This window comes from Colossoma macropomum, unplaced genomic scaffold, assembly GCF_904425465.1.
Source record: "Colossoma macropomum unplaced genomic scaffold, Colossoma_macropomum, whole genome shotgun sequence".
Lineage (NCBI taxonomy): Eukaryota > Metazoa > Chordata > Actinopteri > Characiformes > Serrasalmidae > Colossoma > Colossoma macropomum.
Genome location: NW_023494792.1, coordinates 15,860,460 through 15,885,379, shown reverse-complemented (window position 1 = coordinate 15,885,379; position 24,920 = coordinate 15,860,460). Strand labels below are relative to the sequence as shown.

Below are 24,920 nucleotides of genomic sequence, written 5' to 3'. Positions count from 1 at the left end.
TACAAGAATAATAAAAAGCGCAACACACCCCCAGATGCTGGGCCAGTACACAGGTATACAGAAACCAAAGCGACAACATATAACAAGTGCTGCCATTTGTATAAGCCCTTTCTATTAGTTTAGATTTGGTACTTTAAAGCTTCACTATGTATGTTTTGGGGATTTGACCTCTCTAGTGAAAGTGTGTAATTGCATGCAACATGCAAACGGACATTTTACTGTGTTGGTTGTATTTCTGACCCCCTGGGCAGATGAATCTGATGATTGTGAGCGCGTTGAAAGTATTAAAATAGAATTCAGTCAAAATTTGGTGAAGGACTTGTCATCATATCTTCATTACATACACCTTCAGTATAAAAAAAAGTTGATTTTGCAGTTGATAAACTTTGAGCCAGACCTTCTTTCTGAGCCTGTGTGTGTGATGTTACTGTGTTTACAGGGCGACAAGTAGTGGCGGACGGATATTTGACATATTTTAGACTGTTATTTTGACCTGTCTTAGTAATGGTACTTCTTTCCAAAAGAAAAAAAACCCACAAAAAAACAAAACAAAAACCAAACATCTTACACATTGTTGGGGGACACAATTTAAAACTAGAAAATCAACGTAAAAGCTACATCCCTACCTCGGTGTACAGCTGACTCCAGGCACAGCAGCAGGTAGGAAAGCTTGGCCTCTCTAGCTCGGGGCAGGGTGGTGTCCACACTACAGCGGTATTTGCGCAGATCTTGTTTGCAGGCCTTGGCAAGTGAGTAGCTGATCTTATAGTCCTGAGCTATCAGCTTCTGTCTTGTGGACAGGGCCTCCCTACACTGTAGGCCAAAACAGGGCATTTGTTTTAGAAATTCATACATTTACCAATACAAATACACAATATTCTATTACAATTGAGTAATGAGAGAACCATTACAACTAGATACAGAAAAAAAACACTATTACATACATACACAAAGTGAATATCAATATTTAAGAAAGATCGCATAAAAATATAAAATATCATGCAAAAAGTGACTTAAGTGTTTTAGCATCTTAAATACCTTTGCAGACATGGTGTCCTCAAACTTGTGGTTGAAGAGACATTTGTAGATCCTCCCCTCTCCTGCTGCAATCTATATCAGAGGGAACAATAAGATTACTGGGCATCCTCTGTTTAAATTTAGAGGTACGCTACTAAAAGTGTGCGTGTGTCTGAAATCACAAGCATACGTTTTCACAGAAGCGCTCTCTGTCATCCCGGCAGGCGAAGTAGAGGTGTCTGTCCAGGTGGAAGTCATCTGAGGAAAGCTCAGCCACCCGCATGATGGCTTTCTTACAATCTTCTTTAATTGAATAAGGTGCTGCCTGCTCCTCCACTTCACTCACCAGACCTTTCTCCAGACAAGCTATCACCTCTCCCTGAGAGTGCACATCCTGAGAGAGAGAGAGAGAGAGAGAGAGAGAGAGAGAGAGAGAAAGAGAAAGAGAAAGAGAAAGAGAAAGAGAGAGAGAGAGAGAGAGAGAGAGAGAGAGAGAAAGAGAAAGAGAAAGAGAAAGAGAAAGAGAAAGAGAGAGAAAGAGAAAGAGAAAGAGAGAAATTTTTGCAAAGGAAAAAAAAAAAACAATTTTCCATGATAAGCACCCTTTAAAAACCAGTATTCATTATTATTAACATTAATAACATTAACCTTATTTTACATTTATCTGTATTGCTCGAGGATCAATCCATATTTTCTTTCCACACTTTTATAACACAATGGAATATGTAAAAGCTACAAGAAGGCAATGAGTTGCCAGCTTATTGAATTGTTTCAGAGCACCAGAAATCTGCAAATGAGGATAACCGATATTTCTATAACTCTTGACTAATGAAAAACACGGACATTATTTATTGCTTTGTTCTGAATCATAGCGTGTTTATCCTCTACAATCACTTTAGATCATAACCCAATTATGTATACAACTCTTACATTTTGACAGTGATAGGACAGACACATGGGTAAACTGTGCTCAAGAGAAAATGCTCAAAAACCCTTAAAGCTTATGACTCATCAGTGTAGGAGGATGAAGGCCACACAAGGCCAAGAGACAGAAATTTATCACACACACATGGATGAAGATACATTCATTTAGTTTTAATCCTAGTGCATTTCACACAGAAGTCTTGATTCCCAGAAACATTAACATGAAGAGTAACTATACTATAATTAGACTGTCTGTGCAAAGTTGACCAAGAGGGTTTAGACTCACCTTCTCGCCGGTGTTAACACTTCCACAGTGCAATATGTTAATGTCATCCTTGCACTTGTCCATGAAGCCACAGATGAGGCGGTAGTCGCTAAAGATGATGCTAGTCATCTTCGTGATGTACTGATTGCATTGGTATTCTGTGATGTTAACACGGTGATCCACCAAACATGATACCAAGTAGCCTTTTCCCCGCTCTTCTGCTGCACACTCCTTAATCTGTAAGGACAAGGGTCCTTATTAGAATTAAAACAGCTATAATCCTCCACTGTTTCTAACAGAGACAAACTGCCTTATGAATAGGCAAACCCCCTTTGCGGCTTTAACAGCCTCCACTCTTGTGCAAATGCGTTCCACAACACTCTGGAGTGTGTTTGGGGGAATTTGTGCCCATTCAGTCAAAAGAGCATTTGTGAGGTCAGGCATTGATGTTGGATGAGAAGCCCTGGCTTGCAATTAACAGTCCAATTCATCCCAAAGGTGCTCAATGGGGTTGAGGTAGGGCACTGTGCAGGCCACTGGAGTACTTCCATACCAAACTCATCAACCTATCGTCTTATGGACCTCTCTTTGTGCACAGGGGCAGACTCACCTTCAGAACAGGAAAGTGCCTTCCCCAAACTGTTGCCACGAAGTTGGAAGCATATGTTTTTGTCATCCAACATGTCTTTGTATGCTGTAACATTAAGATTACCTTTCACTGGAACCAAGGGGGCAAGTCTTAACCCTGAAAAACAGCCCCTTTATCCCATTATCCATTAACCATTATCCTTCCTCCACCAAACTTGTTGGCACTATGCATTTCTGTAGATAGGGTTCTCCTGACATCTACCAAACCCAGATTCGTACATGCCAGACAGCGAAACGTGACTCATTGCTTCCAGAGGCAGTTTAGAACTGTCGTCAACACAACAGAGGACAGGTGATTTTTCATGTGCTACACAGTACTTGGCAGCCCCACTCTGTGAGTTTGCATGCCCCCCCCCGGTTCATAGCTGAGTTGTTGTTGCTCCTAGGTGCTTCCATTTCACATAATAGCACTTACAGTTGACAGAAGCAGATCTGGCAGGACGGAAAGTTCATAAACTGACTTGTGTCGAAGGAGGCATCCTATGACAGTGCCACATTTAAAGTCACTGAACTCCATACAACCCATTCAACTGCCAATGTTTGTCTATGGAGATTGTATGGTTACGTGCTTGATTTTATACCCCTGTTAGCAATGGGTGTGGCTGAAACACCTGAACTCATTATTTAGAAGGGGTGTCTGCATACTTTTGGCCATACAGTGTACGAAGCAACATCGCTAATCAGGAAATTTCACTACTTTAGGCCTTTAATGGTGGTATACAATGAACAATAAAAGACAACTCAATTGTTCAATTACTTGCACAGAAATTGTCAGTTGAAAATTTCATGAAAGTTACAGGAAAAAAAAACCATTTAAAAAAAAAAGAACAAAGAAAAAAAAGAACAAAAACAAAAAATAAATAAATAAAACTTGAATAATACCTTAATATAAATCAATCAAAACAAAATGACATCATAACAGACTAACAATTAATCAGCTACTTGTTACTATACACTGCTGCTCTTTACAGGCCCTCTTTAATTGGTCTTAGATTAATGACAATTTTTATGATGCATGTTGTTCAGCATTGTCAAAGTAATGACGATACTCACTATATACTCAGAAAAGCGTACAGTGATGTATATTATCAAGATAACAATAACAAATATTGCCCATTTCTATTTCAAAGACATTTGCTTAGGGTACTCACATCATTGATGGTGCTCTTGCACACCTCCACAGCCACAGACTCAAACTTTGGGTCTGTTGTCAGGTTCAGCTTGTAGTTCCACAGGAGCTAAAAATAACAGGATTTAATGTATTAAATGAACAGCTCATGCATACCAATAGGACTCAACCCTGCCAGAATGCATTCAGGTATACTGAAAGCTACTAACAAAGAAGCCTGCATCAAAAATCTCAGTGTTGGTAATGAAAACACTGCTCCAAAACACCAACACACATACTCTGAGACTATGAATAAATCTAGTGGTTATTAATAGACATGTCCCTCACTTCTGAGTTCACTTCAGCATGCATATGCATCACTGTGGAATACACTGACAGGTAGGAGCTACTGAGAAGCTGACACTTACGTGGTTGCAATCTGTTGATATTTCCGTGTCCTATAGGGTGAAAAGAGACAAAAACTATTTAGAGTTGAGCTGATTCTCACTTCATTCAACACATTATCAGCACAGACATTAGGAGATCATGGCTGGGTTACACAGAGTCTTCTGTAGAGAAAGGAGATTTTCCAATTTAATCTGTTCTCGCCTATACTGATAAGGCAAAAAAAAAGGACCCCATTATGTTCAAACTAAAGCTAAAATGTGTACATTGCAAAAGTAGGCTAATGGCTAGCACCATCAACAAAAAGCCATAAAATGTTTCTGGAGCTTTGAATTGAATAAAGTAAGATTTAACAGAAGACATGCTCTTTTAAGAGGTAAAATCACTTGGACAGGAGGACTGTGCCTAAAACAAGGAGAACTGAACCAAGGAAATTCATCAGCCAGTGAAATTAATATTGAAGATGGCTCCAGAAACAAATCTGATGATAAATATATGCAATTTGTAACAGGCCTATTTGACAGGCATGTTTTTATTTATTGAAATGTGCTTAACAAAAAGACATTTTATTTCAATTCCCACTCTCCTAACTCCTATCTTTCCTTGAACAGCATTCCTGATGTCCATCGTTTCAAATTTTAAAAAAAAGGAAAAAAGGGTGGAGGGTTGTAGTTTTCTCAGTCCCATCGACTACAGAGTTTATCCTCTGGCACAAGATCCAAGCAAGCTGCAGTAAAAATAATCTAGTCCCACCTAAATAAAACAATCTGGTCTGGTACAACAACAAGACAGAGAAACAAATTAGCCAGCTCCCTGGGAACTTCAGAACATAACAGAACTCAACCCAGATTCCTATTTCACAGGTTTATTTTTATTCTCAAAACACCCTCTGTGTCTACAAATTCTTGTCATCAGCCTTGTTGTGCTCTCGTGCTCCACTTTCTTTTATGGAAGGAAAAGCCTGTTATTTTACTCTGGCTCTCATCAAAGCACAGAACTGGGTGCAAACATTAACTGCTCACTTAAACGAGCAAGGCTGCTAAACTTTTGCTCAAATTGAACAGGCAATTGTTCAATTCTATTCAACACAATGCTGCAGATCATTGGTCAGTATGAAAGTGAAAATCAGAAATGAAGAGGAGAGTAAACTTTTCTTTTTTCCCCAGATCATCTTATTTTGAAATACCTCTTCAGTAGGGCTGGGCGATAAAACGATAACGTTAAGTATCGCAATATAACTTTTCCTCGATAGAGCGATACGACAGGTTCGATAAATGTTCGATATAATACACCACTCTCACACTTCCACATTTTAGCGAAAACCCCGGTGGCGTTTTCTACTGCAAGGAAAGCGACACTACTCTGCTGTCACCAGGAGAGGGCGCACTTCCGAGTTTTTCGACTTGATTAGAGAGGGAGGGGGCCACGAGTAAGAAAGGGTCGCCAAATATACTTTAGCAACATCTGAAATGCGGAGTTATACATTCCGTGTTTGAGTGGAGCGACCGGCGATCTGTTCTCCTGTGACCGAGTGTGAGTGACGAGATCAGTGGTGTATCTGTACTGTCCTACAGCGAACTCACCTCTTTCCATGCATCCTAACAACTTTAGCGGTGTTAAATCACGTCTGCAGTGCCGTGTTACAGCGCCAAACCGTCATATTTTAGTATTAGTGCACTCTCGAGCAACGAAAGTGAAAGAAAGAAGTGGGTTAATGTGAGTTACAGCCCTGTTTTAAACGACAGTAAACTGAGGAAGCTGTGAGGCATTGGAAAGCGGGAGAGCGCTATCTTTCCAGGCTAGCTGTTTTTAGCTGCTGGCTAACTTGAAGCAGTGCTCCGGCACAACATGGTACATTGATGATACTGTAGATCAAACACGACACAAAATCACCGCTTTCAGTTTAAACATACCTAAAAGGAGGACTCTGTTTGACTGGTGTGAGAGATTTACACTGCAGACAATGCTTTTACACAGCGAACGTCAGATATACTGCGGTTCACCCCTTAAACTACTACGGTAGCATAGAGAAATCCCAGTCGTCGCTAGCTGGTGTCTGAATACTGTGATATGCTCTGACATGGATGTGGTAGGAGTGACAGCAGTGACCTACTGAACCGAGTTGACGTTGTTGAGAAACTAAAGAGTTTAGCACTGTTGTTGGCCACTTGTTTAACATTTGTAGCGGGGTAGCCGAGCGCTCGACACCAGACAGCTAAAAATAATCTGTTTTCTTTCGTAAATCATGACTATTACAAAAATTGCAGCTGTGCTTTTCCAGCTGATAAAAAAAGCTCAGAAACTTTCTCCCACTGTCCCATGACAGATTAGTGAAACGTTCCACTGTTTGCCGAGTGTTTGTCATGATCGGCCATAAATGATAGTTTAAAACCACAGTTAACCACCCAGGAGCAAAATCAGCCTTCAAACGTGAAAGAAATAATGATCTGACATTTAACGCGATATGTATCGATATCGAACGATATGAATTTTGTTTATCGTGATAACGTTTTTGGCCGTATCGCCCAGCTCTACTCTTCAGCATGACCCACATGACAAACGTCGCTTTTGTACACACAGCAGTTCGTTACAGCAAGTGAGCTGAAGGTGCCAAGATGATGTCGCTAACTGACATGTCTGCAGTTTTCAATTCTACTTCAATAATTTCAACATTACAAATTTACTAATGCCATTTTTTTTTTTTACTCGACCCACGGATTTACGATTACGAACCCAAACCCAGAGTGGTCACATGACTTCTCACATGACTAATGTTAACAGTTAATACAAACAACAGTAGGAACAACGGAAGAACTTCTTTTAGTTTTTGTTTGGTCACAGACAGCAATTCTAGCTAGTGTTTGACTTCAGTGACACCGTATCATACGTTGATTGTGTTTGACCAAATCAGTTGTTTGCATCATTATTAGCTCCACTCATATGTTTGGTATACTTGGAACCCCAGCAAGTTAGGGTAAGCAAAGTCAGGCTGTGTGCTCAGGTACGGTACAGTTCACTTGGCAGTGGAAACTATGACAAAATGTGTGGTGACAGATTTGTAACTGCACTGTAATCAACTCCATTTTTTCAACACTGATCTGTTTTATTGCATCAGGATTAGGATTGTTTCGTAATTAATGGCCAATTATGGAACGTTGCTAATACTTTAGTCAACTGCATTATAAAATCTATCAATTTTTGGTCTGCTATTGGGCTAATATAAATACATTTTTGTTGGTTAAATTTGTCATTTAAAATTCTACACAAGAGGGTGCTATGCAATTGCTGATCAGTCAATGCAACAAAACGGTGAGACATGAAACTGCAAAATTGAGCATTTCACAAAGAACACAGACAGTGTGCATTGTTGAAATACAATTCCACTATGAGTTCATTAACATAGTCGCACAGATAGAGGTGATAAGCCAACCATAAACTGGGAAACTGCAAAGAGAACTTAAAATTTGACTGAGAAAAACATGACACTCATAAACACGGTCAATGGTGAGGGATTTCAGAACATTATTAACTTCTTCTAGCTTAAAATTTACCGGCACACTTCAGGGAGAAGAACGGCAAATAAAGCACAGCCTAGCTTCAGTCAGCACTGTGGCTCTCAGATCTGTCTGTGGGATAATATTGAAAACAGCAAACTTTAGCACAGCTACATGCCACTATGTTGAGCGAAATCAGCGAGTGAAATAATGCATCTTGCAGACAGAAAGCATGCTAATTCGATATGCGGCTGTAACAAACGTATGTGTTTTGTATTCTTCATGTTGTAGGCCTTCCTTGTTTAATATTTATCAACGACTAATCGATAATTTTTTGTTAATGTTAGCAGTGAAATTCTTTACATTTGCAACTCTAGTCCTAAACGGTGTACTTAAAAGTGTGGTTTTAAACCAGCTGATTTCTCATAGATGACTAATGTTAATCATGTAAATTGGACTTTGTGTCAAATATGTCATGTTTGTTTGATGTAATGGATCAGGAAACTGACAAAGTGAAAAACTACCATCCTTGCATAATGTTGATCAGAAGGACCTCATTTTTAACCATCTAATAACTCATCTTCTGTTTCATCCAGTGAGATCAACTGTTTGAAACAATGTCATTTAACATGATCACATGATGTGTTATCTGCTTTTTTATTGGCTGTTTCATAAAACTTGTTACATTAAGTTCAGACTGTTGTAACTGATGTGGTGGAGTTTCAAGTGAGTTAGGATGCACTACATTATAGAAATTTAGTGCAATTTAGTTTCATCTAAGTTTAAAGCAACTACAGATGCATTAAAAGGTTTTACCATGTACAGCCAGCAATAGAAACCAGACATTAAAGAAAAAGACCAGGAAATACAAGTTGCTTTGTTTACATTAGCACAGGTTGTAACCTATTGTATTTAAAAACCTTCATAATCCAAATGATGACAGGGCAGAAAAGATGCTCTGAGCTCCTGTGGCAACTAATAGGAATTATCTTCAGGAATAATAAAACCGATATGAACAAAAAGGGTTTTACAAGCCTCAGTGGATGGCTTTAAGGTAAGGACTTGGATCGAGGAAGCTGAGGTCTGATCAGAGTGAGTGTGAACACCACTGAGACCCCTCAGCAAATTCTCTAACACAGCCTGGAGATTTACCTGCCCAGAGTAGAGTAGGATTCGCACTGTGCAAGGCTCAAAGGGAGCTCCGCACTCACTCATTCACGCTCTCCTTCTCACATATACATGCTAACCCTACTCCACAAAGGACGGCTGAGACTTGGAGAAAAGCCAGAAATGCTAAAATTCCAATGAGCTAAAATTAATTCAGTTTGAAGGAGTTCGGAGAAACTGGCTCTTTGTGTTACTTCTTTTAAGAGCATATTGTTTAGCCGGTGCCTTTTAAAGTTTGTGTACTGGATCAAGTGTACAAGCAAAGTTTAAAAGCATAGGCTGATGAGTGTGAGCTTTGTCTGCAGTAAACATAGATGACAAAGTTTTCAAAAGTCGTGAAATTACAACATGTGTATAACATAAATATACAATGAGAGTCAATGAAAAAAATGTAACATTAACATTAAACATTAAATTTCACAGGATTTTACATGCACATATCCTCATGTGATGACCTACCTGCTGTTAATCATTTGCTTTGTTAATTCCAAGTTTAACAGTCAACAAGACACACCCTGCATGTCCAACATGATGACACGTTAACAAAACAAATATTTAACAGTGACAGTTTACACAGACTAAACGCCAGCTACTCACTAACTCCTGGAACCTGGCATCACTAGCTAATAGGTGTGTAATAATACTTTTAACCCATGTTTGATTCTTGATTCTGGCTTCACAACACTGCACTGTCACATCATCACACTGCACATTTCCACAGTTTTTCATCGCAATATCATGTTACTTGTCACAGCCCTATTAGCTAAAAGAGCTGAAAGAGTAAGTTGAAATTTTAAAGAATGCAACTTTCAAATTACAAGAGCTGCAAATAAGCCGCAACATGCATTTGTTTTTATTTATTTATTTATTTTATTTATTTATAAGGCCTTCATTGGTCATTTGCCACCATACATTTCTAATTTACTGCCTGTAAATAATGTTTCTAATCCCACTCACTCCAGTGTTTGGCCTACACTTCAGGCTCCATACGTTTTACTGATCTTGGACAAACTGGTTTTAACTACAGTACACCACTAAGCTGGAACTATTAACAAAGTAGTCTTAAAACAAACTGAGGTTTATCGTAGTTATTTTAAATGATTAATTTCTCATTACTTTGTCTCAATGTGTATTTGTTCCAGTTAAGTATTTTATTGTCTCTTTTAAAGTTTATTATCATTATTATTCCCCATTGCTCATCTCTCATCTTTTTATAGTATATTATTTTATGTATGATTTCTGTTTTTCATTTTGTATGTTTTCACTTCATATACTGTCCTACGTTCTGGCAATGTCTCAGCTATATTGTCAAAATGGGTTTCCCCTCAATGTACTCAGAGTCATAATAATAATAATAAAATCTTTAAGCGAGAAAATGTGTGATAGTCTTTTTGGCCAAAATAAAAGGTCTAGTCCTTAAATTATAGAAATTTCAATCTCACAATATTGGCCAAATCATAATGACACATTTTCCCCAATTAGTTCAACACTACTAGCTAATCAAGGGGTTAAATCGAGAGAAGAACAATGACTGAACACTCCCTGAACTGTAGCAGGTGCTCAGCTCTAGTATCTGAGATATGCCGCCTTGGCTAAATACAGCTGCGGGAAATCCTGTCTTAGACCCCTGGCACCAGAGTGATCTTATAAAACACCAAGCTCCTCTTACGATCAGGACCCCTCTCCTCCACCCTAACACTCAACAATTTCTCTTTGAACAGCTGAGACTCAACTCAAATACACAGCCAAGGCACCAAGAGCATGGCAAGAAACGCAGGGCTGGAATCTTTAATTCACATGCAGACTGAAGAGAAGGCCTCGACAAGCGGCGTCTTGCTGTTAAAAATGGCACCCAAATTCTATCAAAGACGAAGGGCAACCTGTCTTGACTCTATTCACATTCAGGCATTTTAAACTCATTCCAGCACAGGTTGCAATAAAGATACAGCAAAGATTCTTACATGATAACGGAGGTTTCCTTGCAATTAACTGCATATTATTTTTAATACTTGACATTTAGCAAAACAATCAATAGACAACAGTGTTTAAACTGAATACAGGCTAGGTTGGTTCCATTCGAGAACCACAGGGCTACTGTTTTTACTACAAATTTTAAACAACGCTTTGGAACCTATACTCACTGTTATGAGGAAAAGTAGGCCAGTGGGACAGGAGGCATTTGAACTTAAAATACTGTCAGTGAGCACATGACACGAGGCCCCGTTGGCAAGTTAACGCTCACAGTCTCAGCAGCCCTCCCAAACGGCGTGAACATCAAACAGAACACATATTCAAGAAGTGTTTTCCAAAATGTATGACCCTCTTTCCATAATCCTGCCAACATCATACTGTCTCAGTAACTCCCTCAGTGTGTGCCAAAGCCTCTCATTAAGACAACCTCATCTTTTTATACATCACTGAGCTCCATCTTCTAAAGCACTGCAAACAAGGACAAAATGACCATCTCAGGCAGGAGGAGACAGTGAATGAAGCTCCACAAATCTAATTATACTTGGGTCCCAGCAACTCATCCCATTTCCATAAAAAGACTCAGTAATTTCTGGTGCCAACATGGCAGATCAGGGTAAGAATAACACACTGATGCCAGGGGGGAAGAAACAGATCGAAACAGAGTACATCTTATATCTCAACTCTGGGCATAAAACTGTCATTTTGTCCTGCAGCGTCACAACAAGACGCTCTTCAGTGTTAGTCAGTAACAGTGAACCATGCCACAATTCACTGAGTTCACTAATGGTGACAGACGAACAGAGAACGTATTGATTCAACACTCGCTTGCTCACAGATTTCACCTTCAAAAAATGACCAGTGACAACATCTAGTCCATAATTAACATAATCAGGGGAGAAAGGGATGGATCACAGCGAAAGAAAAAAAAAAGTAATTATTTTGGCCAATTAAACCTTTACTGTATGACCACTGGACATGTAGAGCTGTCCACTGTGTCTACATTCAGCAATCAATGTTATAGGCATAACAAGACACAAAGAAAGCCTTACTTTTTATTACAGTTGCTGGCTGCACCATTTATAGTCTGTTAATCGTCAACACAATACCGCCTCTCAGTCAGTAAAATCATCCAGGATGTTCCTGTTCTGATGAATCACGTTCGCAGGGACAAATTACAAACTGTAGGCTATTGTCAAGACCGTGCAGCCTCGTCTTAAACCACCCGGGAACATCTTGTTTACCACTAAGAATTAACCCTGATACGTTACAATCAGAACAAAAATAGTCTACAGATCTACGTCCTTACATTATGATACTGGACTAGATTAAAAAAACAACCAAACAAAAACATATCAGTGCAGTGCAAAATGTAATGAACTACTAATGTTTCTCACTGAACATCCCCAGCATTTCAGAAACAATGAAAAAGACTCGCTGATTTCTGATGCCAGCAGGGTAGATCGGTGTCAGGACAACACACTGTTACCAGGAGAAAGAAACCGACTAGACAGCGAACCAAGGTGTTTCATCAAACATATCTGTAGACTAAGAGAAACCGCCTAATAGAACCACAGCCTTCTTCTATTTCTCTGACCGTGAGAAATGTTAGCGATGCTACATTAGATACAGCTTAGCACGACTGACTCAAAACTCATAACATTCAGGCCACACTTCGCTGCCCTGACTGCCATGAGTGAGGCGGTTCTCTTCTGTAGCTTGCGCAGTTTTATGCACAGCGAAGGCAGTGAGGAAACCACACCGATAAGGCTGGTCTGTGTGTGTAACTTCATGCTCGACTCTACAGTCCTTCAGCTAACGCTGGTTAGCTTAGCCAGCTAACGACAGCGACGGCTAAACCCTGCAGGGTATGAGGCGGAAGTTTCGCGGTCATCTTTAGCTTTAGCAAGCTAGCTAATGCTGCGTTCTTCGTAACGCTACATACAGTATTTACAGTTAACCTGCTTCGACGTTGTTGATTTAGTCATGATTTATCTAAGGAATCACGGACACTGTGGCTGATAACGTTAGCTTATAAGTTAGTGCAGCCAACAAAGGGACGTTTTTACGTTTAGCCAGCTAACGTTAACTAACCCAGAGCACCGTTAAATAAAGTACTCAGCAGTAGTGACTCAAGACAAAGACGATACTGCTGCATCTCCAGATGTGAGTCATGCTGAACCACGCAGTGAGCCGCCGCTCAGGGTACTGTCCTCCTCCCACGACAGCAGCTACGCAGACAGACAGCAGAGGGACGTTAGCTGGCTGTGTTGTGTTGACTTCCACCGGCACACCCAAACTGAATCTGCGGCCAACTCCGCGTCCTCCTCACTCACCTCTTTTCGGTCCTGCAGGCACTCGAGCACGGCCAGGTTGTTGTTCCAGGAATGCTTGGGACAAAGCCTGCTCAGGTCTTCCCGACAGGCCTCCTCCTCTGCCAGCTTCCAGCCGGTGCTGCGGCGGGGCTGAGAGGCCGCAGCTGCCGCTGCCACAAGCTTCCCCTCCTGGAGCGAAGCTCCGGGGTTTTTACCCACGTCGGCATTATCCACCAGATTCTCGTTAACGCCGCCCTGCGACTTCGCTCCCTGAGTAAACCAGAAGCGAGCGGAAAGGGACATGAAGAGTAAGAGGAGCTGCACACGTCTACAAGCCGCCATCTTCGGTAAACTACGCTAACGTTAGCTACGGCAGCCGGACGCGAGCGGTGTGCGCGCGTGCGTGAGCGCGCGGCGTTAGCACTACAGAGGCCACGTAGAGCGTTTAACAGCGCGCTCAGCCTCACGACCCCCAACCGACTGACGTGTTCTCTCCGCACAGATTAGGCCCAGCGGGTGGTTATAGTTCATCACATGAGAAAATGAAGAGATACAGCTTCTCTTCCTATCCGACTAAGAAATTAAGTCTTGCTTTTTAGATTTGGTCCATCCATCGCCGTCCCTCCCTTCAAATGCACACATTCCTGATACCACCCCCAACCCCCAAAACACATTTATCATAACCTACCAGAGACTACGGTGGACCTACGTTTATTACAACTCCCAAATGTAACCCAAGGGCTAAAGGAACACGAAGTGCATGATTTTCAGTTGATTAGGCCACAAACCAGCATAAAAGGTGTAAAAACAAGTTGTTCTAAACAAGAAACAGTGCTGAAAATCCACACAATAAATGTTAGGAGTATTTATTAAACGTTATAACCACACAAAACATTCATTTAAAAATGCATTTACATATATACATTTGCCACTACACACAAATACACAGGGAACATATGAAGGCATGTCACTCCCTTGCGTTCTCAAACTTTGCTAGCGTTGAGACAGAGCTGGTGTGGCAAAAGGTGCAGACGGAAGATCAACAAAACAACTGCCTAAGTACAAAAGCAAGCTAAAAGATGAAAAGAAAAAAAAATCTGGCAAGTATGGAAAAATGTTAATGTATCCATACCTGGGAAGTTCAGTGACCGCACACTTAACTTAATACAACACAAAAGAGTCACATGCCATGCCTTTACATTCCCTTTATCACAGTCCAAAATGACAGCTTTAAGACATTCACTTGATCTGGATGAAAAGACAAGTACGTAAGCCAGTTGATTTTAGGCCTGAAAGCCTGTCTGCTTTCCATGTGCTGGAGAGCTCTTTCTTCAAACATCAAGTCAGAAGAAAAACATCCTCAAATGGTCCATTATTTACTAAAAAGCTCCTGTTAGTAACATGCACACACCTACTGAGTGCTACACTGATCCCTCCCACTTATAGATTTTCAGCATCTTTTCAGTGAGAGAAGCCAGGTAGTGTTCCTGGTTCATCTCAAATCGGCAGATGTCCAAAACTGGAAGATCTGCAGGCAGCTTCTGAAGCAAGGCACCACTACCAGCATCCCACACCTGGAGAGAAAACAGAGAAATCTGAGTATGTTTTTATTTCTGGACTTCTTCCCATATTACAAAGTACAGAGAAAATTCATGAATGTACACTTAAACATCACAAATTCAATAACGCACCATGGTTGAACTAGATCCCTCATCTCCTGCACACACCAGTGTGGCACCCTCACCAGCTGGGCTTTTAAACACAGCATTCTTTGTGAGCAGCTTGCAAGAGGAGCCGGCAGTGAAGGTCTGGACTGGAGAGCAGGAGCAGACAGGTGCCTGGGAGGAGTCCGTCTGAGGGCTTCGGTTCAGCTCCATCAAAACACAACGGAGAGATGGGTTTGCACGACCTGGACCAGGACAGACAGCAAATCAGTCCCACAGGTTAACAAGTTTTGATTTCTCTAGTGAATTATTTCCACCAAAACCCAATCCTGAAATACTGCACTGCACATTAGTGTTGTAATAAACCTATTCAAAGATCAGGGGCTGCTTGTTAATTAGCTGATAAGCTAAATTTGTCATGTTGGTGTAGGGACAACATTACAATATGCAGTAAAGGGGAACTCCAGGACAAGAACTGGGAAAGACTCAAAAACAGTCTTGGTTTTAGGGGAACTTCACCAGCATTAAGAAGTCCTGATTGCTAGTAATTTGGAGCCCCCTAGTGGTTGAAAATATTAATGAAGATTAATAAATGCTCATTCCAGTGTTTCCATACTCACTTGCATCGTAAGTGTTCTCAGAACAAACTCTGGGGGTGCAGCTACTTTATTCCCACCCTTCCCACTAGCAAACAAGTTCTTTACAGCTCATGTGAGACTATACTCCATAGTTTGTTTTAGGGATCTAATAACAGCTGGAAATGTCACAGTTTAATTCTGAAAGAGCCAAGCTATAAAATCAGCATTACACAACTTTATTTTAGTATACGATATTCAAAGAAATCTAAATTCTCTGGTTCTTGTTAACAGGAGTTCTTCAAATAAAAGGCTCACCAGGTCTGTAGGTGACCAGACAGTGTCTGCTCTCTGGTTCCACTTGTATATCTGTGCAGCCACCAGACTCTAAAGGCAAAACATGAGGTCTGTAGGTGGTGCCATCTACATGCTCCCAGAAACATGCCCCCTCAAGAGAGCCAGCAATGATGCCACCACAGGGGAAGAGACTGGAGGCAGCGCGGGGGAGGTAGGACAGGGACACAACTGGACAACTGCAAAACACAAACAATTCATATATGGTTGCTAAGATGTGAAAATGTTCAGAGTTGTAGTCTCTGATGCATAATACCATCTTTTGGGGGCTGGGACACACTAAACTGAGCAATATGATTAAACACGTAAGTTAAAGTATCCCTCATACACAATGCAACCTGTACACCCAAAATAGCTACAATAAACATCATAGTCTTTTTGGCTGAGAAGAAACAATGATTAAGATTTACTTCAACAAATTTAAAACCACCTGGCTCTGAACACTTTCAGCCTTATGAAACAAAACAATCACACTACAGTAACTGTGCAACTTAAAATGGAAAATGGAAATAGATTTTATCTCTGCAATCCATGTTTGTTTATGGCAACAACATTTGTGGTGATTCCAAATGCAAATCACATCATGTGAAAATGAGCAAAGTTGTGTTGCAGCATGAAAAAGGAAGAATCTCTAAAGCAACTGTTAAAACATTTACTAAGAAAAAGTCCATATATGTACTCAAATTCTTCAGGAATTAGGTGAACAAATTCACACAGCAAGAAAAAGACAAGGTGCAGTGCACTGTGAGTAATTATGGGCCTCAGAGTGCCCTTTTCTAAACCATCGGACACAGCTCAGTGTGCAGGGGCCAAGGGTAAGAAAGCGGTCTTTAACAGTTTGTAGATGCACCTGGAGCGGAGTGGGGCGAGCTCCTGCACATGAGTGCTGGTGTCCCGGGTGTCGTACACTAGTATTGAGCCATTGCTCAGGCCAGCATAGATGTAATTGTTGTTGTCGTGGCACCAGCAGCAGCTCCAGACAGGTTTACCGGTGTTGTAGGCCTGAACCACAGTGTTTGTCCATAAGCTGTAGAGAAAAACATGGCATCAGGAGAGCAGACCTACAATATATAGCAATTGTACAAGACACAGTCCACTAATTTGAACTCGCTGAAATTAGCTTTGTCTCATTGCAGTAATTAACCAGATCATTTACAACCCCGGGGGGCACAGAGTGTGCATGTTTATGAATGTTTTACCAACTTAAAGCTTAGGCTTTGAGTACCAAATGGTATACAGCTGTGTTTCCCAAACGCAGTTCTGCGGGCTCAGCCACACTACAACATTTTGTGTTCTATGTGCACAAAAGACACATTATTAGCTTCTCCTCAATCATCAATTTACTTCTTCAGCAGAGTGTGTGAGAGATGGAAAATGCAGGTGGGTCTCCAGTACTGTATCAAGCTGGCAAAAACTGGCAAAATCAGTTCCATACCTGGTGAGTTTGACAGTGTTATCAAGAGCAGCAGACAGCAGTAGGCTATCTTGCTGTCTGTTGAAGGCAAGGCCTCTGATCTGTTTAATGTGGATAGGAACATAATGACTGGCTTTCAGATTTGCAGCGCTGATCTTTTTCACCCCATAGCCTGTAAGCGAGAGAGTGTAGCAGCAAGGTCAGCTTACACGGGTATAAATACTAATGACAAGAAGAAGTATTGCAGGCTTTTACAAATGCTTACCAGGGACCAGTGTGGCATGAGGGGAGGGCTGAGAGGCCAACAGACAGCTGAGGGGCTCACAGTATGACAGCACACGACAGCCTCCCGCCTGAGACACAAGAACTGCTTTCGAGAAGACATACTGTCCAGCAGAGGACTCTTGTCTCTGAGTCAGTGCCAAAGTAGAGGTTTGGGACTGAGAGGAGCTGGAGGCAGTCTGAGCCATCAACCTTCTCAACTCCTGCACAGAAGAGAAATAGAGAAATATCAGGTTTACAGGACATGCAGAGACATAGTGTAACATGACTTTTTTGACTTCATTAAACACCAGTTAGATATAGTTAGACATAGAAACTGACCACTGATAAAGGGCTAAAAGATAGAAGAAAATCGATCTACTGAGTATAACTGTACACCTGCAAGGTGGACCGCGAGTATAAATTAAAATAGCACATTTCCTTTAAAATCACAATATTCTTTTTCCCAGGGATAAATTAAGGGACAGAAATAGAAATTGAACACAACAATAAGCATAGCAAGTAACATATTTAACAGCATTCTGTTTAAAAATGTCAGAGCATGTGATGCAAAAGAACAGGAAGAGAAAGGGTGTTTTGTGCAGGTCTTATACCTGAACTTCTTTCCGGAGTTTCCCACACTCATCTGTTACTACCTGCAACTGCAGACGGCACTGAGCAGATTCCAGCTCTGCCTTCCTCCGCAAGCTCTGCTCCTGTTCTAATGATCTAGACACACAAACACATACATAACCCTCTTATTCAAGCTGAAAAAAAGCAATATATATGTATGTAATTTGAAACTCGATCTTACTCTACCTTTTTAAACTTTCCTGTTCTGTGTTGTCTAGTGCCCTCAATTTACGTGCATAAAGCAAGACTATATCAGTCCGCTTGGCCTTCTTATTGCACTAAAAAAAGACAAAGCGAATTTGTTCAAATGCAAACTTTACACAGTGCTGTATTTTCCAACCAAGGCTTTGTCCTAAATACTTATGGGAGTCACAACTGTTTCTTGTAAGTGTTTCAGTTTCATGTTAAACACAATCATAGTTTTTACACTAACTGTAGCACAAAAAAAATAACTTAAGGAACAGGACATTAAAGTCAACACACATATTGAGATCGGTAAACATTTGCTGTCTGTAATCTGTATCTGACATATCATCTTAACCCCTGCTCCTTTAGCTATCCAAGTGACAACTGACCTGCGGGCATTTGGCTCCCTGGCCCTTCAGCCACCGGTCAATACAGGTGAAGCCAAACAAGTGGCCGCAGCGCAGTGTGGCCAGACGATGTTCCCCTGAAGTGGTCCAAGGTTCAAAACATATAGAACATGTCTCACCCTCTCCTTCCTCATTCTCATCCACAGCAGCGGAGCAGGCAGCAGTTGCAGCAGCAGCTTCCGCAGGCCCAGACTCAGTCTACAGAGGAATATTTTAACATTATTACAAGCACTTTGAAATTTTTCAACATGTGGATGTTCCTTTTATAGAATCTAGGAGTTCTCCAAATATAGAAGACATTCCTGTTCTCGCTTAAAGGATCTTTATTTATTCAAGGTTTTAACACCTAGTTTGTATAGGTTTTTGTGACACTGAACTTTATCTAGTTCAGTGGGTTAAAGTGCACCAAATATGCGTGGGTGTTCTTTGATTGGTCAGAAACTTGACAGGGATACAAGCACTCTGCCTCCACAAATACATCTGCCTCTATTGGGCAACCTACTAACCTACAAGTTTTTAACTTTCACTCAGCTATCCTAGTATGAAATCCGGATCTATCCCATAATTACATACTTGATAAACGTATATCACACACGATAGGTTACCTGAAAATAAAGATGACTGTCTACATGTATCCCAATAGAGGAATAAAATAAATCTTTCTTCATCTCTTTATGACCTTTATTTAACCTATCAGTTTGCAGATGTCTGGGCCAACCCATCAAAAATACTTTCTGCAGTCCATGTGACCAAATCACAATACTTCTAAGTCTTTTATTTCAAAAAAGAGAACAACATTCAGATTTCATTGTTATGGGCCTTTTGAAACAGGCAGATTCTGTGGACACTACAGCACTGATGTGCAGTGAGAAAAGCAAGCTCTGAAGCTGAACTGCCTTATTTGGCGCTGATTATCGTAACTAGTTTATAAAATAAATAAATAAATTCTGTTGTTCTGCACCAAACCAGCTGGGTGTGAAAGCTTTAAACACACTAGAAGCCTATGTGTAAGTACAATGTGTCTTTTGTGAACCTTCTAGTATTTAAAACACACAAACAAACAAAAAAAATCCACCGTACTATATACTGGTAACACTCACTAGGGTCAAGACAGCATTGTATCTGTATTTTTGATTTTACAGAAAATTCTATTAAAAATTCAGGGAACACCAAACTATATAAAATATTATACTTAATAATATGAATTAAAAATGAATTAGATTCACAGAGTCAGACAGTGCTAAAAGGCACATAAATCATAAAAGTGTGCCAAAATATGTTAATAAAAGTCAAGTTACTGTGAAAATGCATAGAAAAATGCTCAGATCATTAGATACCTTAGGGAAAAACAGAATGTTTCTCCTTTCAACATACCTGGGTTTCAGACTGAACTAGAGGTTCGCTCCTCTCAACTTGAGCAGAAACAGCAGGTTCTGTGTAAAAGACAGCAAGATCATAGATACTTTGTTTGAATTGCATAAAACAACTGGTGATGTCTATGCAAGACATGGCCACATCATTTAACATACAAAGTCCAAATAAATTCTCCCCCCATTTTGAGTGTCTGTAGCACAATGTGAACACAGACTGACACACGTTGGGGTACCTGTTGCACTGGACTCCTGAAGCAGGGGGACCACCACTGGGTCTGGCTGGCTGGTGTTAGGCGCAGGGACAGGTTCTGCAGGTCTGATTTCTGTGCTCTGTCCATTGTTTCCCTCCTCTTCAGAGTCACTCACCTCCTCTGTGCTGCCCGAGAGGGGCTCTGTGTCACTTCCTGCTGACACCCTGAGCAGGAAGTCCAAACGGCCTCTGTTCAGAAGTGTAGTCTGAGTCGAGTACTGGAACCGCAGGCCTGGTCTACAAATGGATACAAGGTTCTGGATTCACTTAGGAACACGCAGATATCAGCTTGAGCATAGTCATTTTTTCAACTAGACAAGAATGACACAGTCAAATTGAACCCGTATGCAGGGTTTGTACTCAAATATTCAGTTACTGAAGAATTGGTACTTGGAATCAGATGCAGCATTAATTTTTAAAAAGGTTTGGTGCACCACAAATACATAACATATTAACGGTTTCTGGCCCTGGGGCCAAATTACAGAACATCTAAACTCTGAAATCTGTTTAGTCATTATGATAACTTCAGTTAGAACTGAATTTAGGACAGTGGCTATTATATTATCTTATTAACTCCAGAAAAGAAAGTGGTATTACAGAAGCATTCTAACTGGACAACACCAGTGGAGGGTCTTAAGTTCTGCTTTAAGCTTAGCTGTTCTATTGAAAAGAGAAATGTTATTGATTTTAGACAACGGCGACAAGCAGCATAACAAAGTACACTATAACCAGCATAATGGCATTTCATTTATTCATATTGCAAAACAGCAGTTTCTCTTTTCACTTCCCCAGACTCTGTGTTAATACTAGTTAAAACCTGCCAAATAAACCATAACAGTGATGGCGGTGAAAAATTAGGAGACAGATTTCTGTTTATTAGGAGGAATAACACAGTACAGCGCGCACGCCGGCTAAACTCTTGGTAAATGAAACAGAAAATGGGAAGCGGTATTCACATCTTTAGCTTCAAATGCACTTTTTTTTTTTACCATGTAGCTGTCTAGCTAACTGACTTACATTTTTTTAATACTATTTTGATTCTGTGTTTACATTTCAGCTGTGTGCATATTATCAAGTAATACAAGATTTCCTAACTTGGTATAAGATGCTGTAAGATAAGTGGAAGGACAGGAAGTATCTATAATACGGCCCCTGGTCCTGAAGTACCCCTGCCCTGCACATTTTAGTGTTTTAACACCCCTCCAATAACAAGCTCTTCCTGAGTTAACATCAGTGTGAAAACAGACTGCTACCCCAGGACCGCTGTTTGGAGCGCAGCTGATCTAGAATTGTCTTACTAATCGTGTGCTACACATCAGTAGCAGATCTAATACCTAAAACAGAGACACAGTTCACTGCAAAAACAGTCAGTCCTTTATTTTTCCTTCATACCTAGCTCTCCGTCTCCTCCTGACAACCTGAGTCGCTGCGAGTCGTGGCCTGTCAGCAGGGGCAGTGCTTCCCCCTTCAGGCTGCCTCTCACCATCTTCGTCCTCCTCCGCTTCTGTGCTGCTCCCAGAGTCAGGGATGATTATGGGCACCTCCACCCCTACAGAGCCAACAGATACCCCTGCTGCTCCTAACTGCACATCCACCTCCATATCTTCCATCTAGAAGACACAAAACACAAAGAAAGAGGCAGAAAGAGTTAGTGGGTTGAGATGTCATGGCAGATATCATAATTAAAATATTATGATAGCAGCTGGACAATCACATTAAACCGTCAACAATAAAAGAATGTGTATTCGTGACCAACAGTTTACCACATTCATTTTATCTCGCTAGGTATGTTATACATACAAGGAATTTTGATTTTGTTGAGCGCAAGCATGTGTAATGTAACATACTAAAGACACTAAGCCATCTTGCTAGGCTTTAAATGTCACCAGACTTCTTGGGTCTGTTCTAAAACTGCAGGAAGTCCGGCAAGGGATCTGTGGTCCAGGTGCTCAAAAACATTCGTGACTACCCACATAGGCCAGTAATCTTTGTCCTTTTGGGGACTAGATTGATAAATTTCATGCGAGAACAGAGCAAGTCTAAGATTTGTTGGACACACACAGGCTTGGCTTTGAGCTTAGGTTATCTAGCTGACTGAAAATTCAGCTAGATAAATTCAGCTCTGTGAAATATCCTGCAGTTCTGAGCCAGACCTAAAGCACTCCTAGCTTCTGTCCTTTGGAGAGTCTGATGACACTCTGCTGGTTTAAGGTGAAATGAGGGAGTAGTAAAGACAGTAGTAAAGGATGGGGGAAGGTGCTGGCCAGGGGTGTTGACATAGGCTTGTTCTTAAATCATGTTGAAGGGTACAGGAGATTGGGTGAATGGGACCGGAGATTGCCCTTGGCACTTTCAAATCTGCAGGTGATTGGTGAGACTGTGCTGTGTTTTTTTAACCTCACTATTTAGTCTATGATCTCCTGGAGGCCTTTCCACATTGTATTTTGGGTGTGTTTGCAACCAGCTGGCTTTTTAGCTTACTGCTTTGATCGCTTTCCCCAGCCTGTACTTCGCTTAGTTGAAGAGTATTTTGTCCCCACTTTTGATGGCAACAACAAACTTGTTGGTTTTGGGGCTTTGCCTGTTTATTGGAATACAGTGAATAAGAATGTGTAGGATCATGTTAGAAAGACTGGTTATGGTAAAAAAAAAAATAATCCAGGAATAAAGCCAGATGGATTACTGTCCCCGAGGGTCACTGAATGCTCCTTACTCTAAGTGACTGGTGAGAATATGCCATTGACAACATTATCAAACAGCAAAGGAGCAACTCAGTGAATCAACCATCTGAGGCACCATCTATTATGGGTACTGTTGGCCTGGGTTGTCCAGCTCTAGTCCTGGACAGCTGATGTCAGCATGGATGGCTGCTGATTTCCTTCCTCAAAAAGGGCCCTGCAAAGGCTGGACAGCCATGCTGTGGGCATCTACACCAGCCTCACAAGCTTCAAACTGCCATTTAATGCAAAGGGATCAATAAGTAATAGTAGTCTGTTAGCAAAGCAAACATTTCAATTAATTTAAGTTAGTTTAGTTTAATGTTTATACTAAAGTGCTAGCCGTGTTCATGTAACGCTGCCATGTCTTACAGAAACTTTTAAGTAGCTGTGTTTATCTCACTACCAGCTCTTTGTTGCTCAACAAGCGCTGTTGAAGTAAAAAAAGAGGTACACCCTTAAAAAGACCTTCGGTAGTTCTTCGGTAAAGGTAATGGTTCTATTTAGATTCATGAGTTCTATACAGAACCATTTCATTCTTAAATAGTTCTTTGTATGCTGAAATGGTGACTGTGCTGTATCTGGTTATATATAGAACCTTTTTAAAACTGGTTCTATATAGCATCAAAGGGGTTCTGTTACTGCTACAAGCATGACATCGCGAACCTTTTTTTTGCTTCTATATAGAACCATTTCCAAAAAGGTTCTAACAATATATAGAACCATATACAACGCATCCTCCATCAATCTGAAGAACGCTTACACCATGCAAAGAACCATTTAAGCATGAAATGGCTCTATGTAGAACTCCTGTTTCTCGAGAGAACCATTCCTTTACTGAAGAACCTTTGAACCATCTTTTTCTTAGCCAAGCGTGTAGCTAAGGTTGGCTGGCTGAGTAAAATGTTGGGATCAACAATGTCTGTTTACCTAGAACTTACTAACGGCAACCAAACACTTGACTACAGCAGCATAGTCAAGCAGTCCTCCAACGCCCAGTCTATGTATCTGATTTCTGCTGTTAATGTGAGACACTTTATTGCAAACACTGTGAAGACTATGTGTCTGGCTAGCTAGCTAACGTTAGCTAGTCAGCTTAAGTGCTAATGATCATCACAGTCGACTAAAAACATAACCTAGCGAGCTAGCTACGTGTTTTAAACCTTCCTCATAAAGGTTTCTGCACTGGATTACTGGCGTCAAAGATATGACAATCCATAAAAAGCACAGGCTACTAGTTAGCTTGTTAGCTAGCCAGCTAACTCACGAAGCATTCGGCTAACAGTGACCCCAACGTTACAAAAACATTGACGTTACCTTAAGACCGGTATTTTCCCCTTCTGCCACATTAATCAGACATCATCCATGAGCCAACCATCATGGGCATCGAACTGACTCGAGGCTGGTTTGGTGATAAATCGTGAGGATCAGAGTTTGTAAGCAGGTTCGTAGCTCAGTTAGCAGATCTCCAGATCTCCAGCGTCCCCGTCTGAAGTCCGCGCCACACTGTAGGCCCGCCCCCCGCTCTCACCGCCTTACTCACTCAACTACCGCCCAGCGGCGCCGAGCACAGCGGGTCACTAACGACACACGGTGTTACAGACTCAGATCAAACACTTCAGAGAACAGATGACAAGACTTAACTTAAAAGATGGAACATGTGATTTGAGTTTGTCTTGGGTTGCAGTCTTTAATAATAAATTCGCCTTTATTATTATTGTTGTTATCATAAGTAGGAAATGATCATCTGGTTTGCCAAAACAAAACTGTAGCCA

At 40.9% G+C, this 24,920-nt stretch overlaps 2 protein-coding genes across 4 annotated transcripts in view; both read right to left on the bottom strand.

The window, feature by feature from the left end:
• The window catches only part of glg1a (golgi glycoprotein 1a), a 29,828-nt gene extending 15,876 nt beyond the window's left edge, over positions 1-13,952 (bottom strand). For 2 of the 3 annotated variants that reach the window (XM_036576218.1, XM_036576219.1), the window contains exons 1-7: positions 13,333-13,951; positions 4,391-4,420; positions 4,006-4,092; positions 2,228-2,443; positions 1,208-1,411; positions 1,039-1,110; positions 627-813 (exon numbers count right to left, since the gene is read on the bottom strand). In XM_036576218.1, the coding sequence (XP_036432111.1) occupies positions 627-813; positions 1,039-1,110; positions 1,208-1,411; positions 2,228-2,443; positions 4,006-4,092; positions 4,391-4,420; positions 13,333-13,653 (1,117 nt within the window). In that variant the 5' untranslated portion in view covers positions 13,654-13,951. Of the gene's footprint in view, positions 1-626; positions 814-1,038; positions 1,111-1,207; positions 1,412-2,227; positions 2,444-4,005; positions 4,093-4,390; positions 4,421-13,332 lie in introns of all 3 variants that reach the window. The other variant, XM_036576220.1, reaches the window with a different exon arrangement.
• Positions 13,953-14,161: 209 nt separating this feature from the next.
• On the bottom strand, positions 14,162-24,647 carry rfwd3 (ring finger and WD repeat domain 3). The gene is made up of 13 exons (XM_036576221.1): positions 24,463-24,647; positions 21,821-22,038; positions 20,412-20,665; positions 20,180-20,238; positions 18,788-19,003; positions 18,399-18,490; positions 18,194-18,308; positions 17,584-17,803; positions 17,340-17,490; positions 16,755-16,931; positions 15,869-16,083; positions 15,003-15,220; positions 14,162-14,885 (listed from the first exon to the last, which is right to left on the bottom strand). The coding sequence occupies exons 2-13, from the start codon at positions 22,036-22,038 to the stop codon at positions 14,733-14,735; spliced, it is 2,088 nt and encodes a 695-aa protein (XP_036432114.1). The 5' UTR covers positions 24,463-24,647; the 3' UTR covers positions 14,162-14,732.
• Between the last annotated feature and the right edge of the window lie 273 nt (positions 24,648-24,920).

What these genes read in the sequence shown, in the direction of transcription:
- rfwd3 (XM_036576221.1), bottom strand. Translation starts at nt 22,038, where the DNA reads ATGGAAGATATGGAGGTGGATGTGCAGTTAGGAGCAGCAGGGGTATCT. An exon ending in TCAGGAGTCCAGTGCAACAG is followed by an intron (nt 20,239 to 20,411) that starts GTACCCCAACGT and finishes TCTTTTACACAG; the next exon opens with AACCTGCTGTTTCTGCTCAA. An exon ending in CTCGCCCCACTCCGCTCCAG is followed by an intron (nt 16,084 to 16,754) that starts GTGCATCTACAA and finishes TGTGTTTTGCAG; the next exon opens with TTGTCCAGTTGTGTCCCTGT.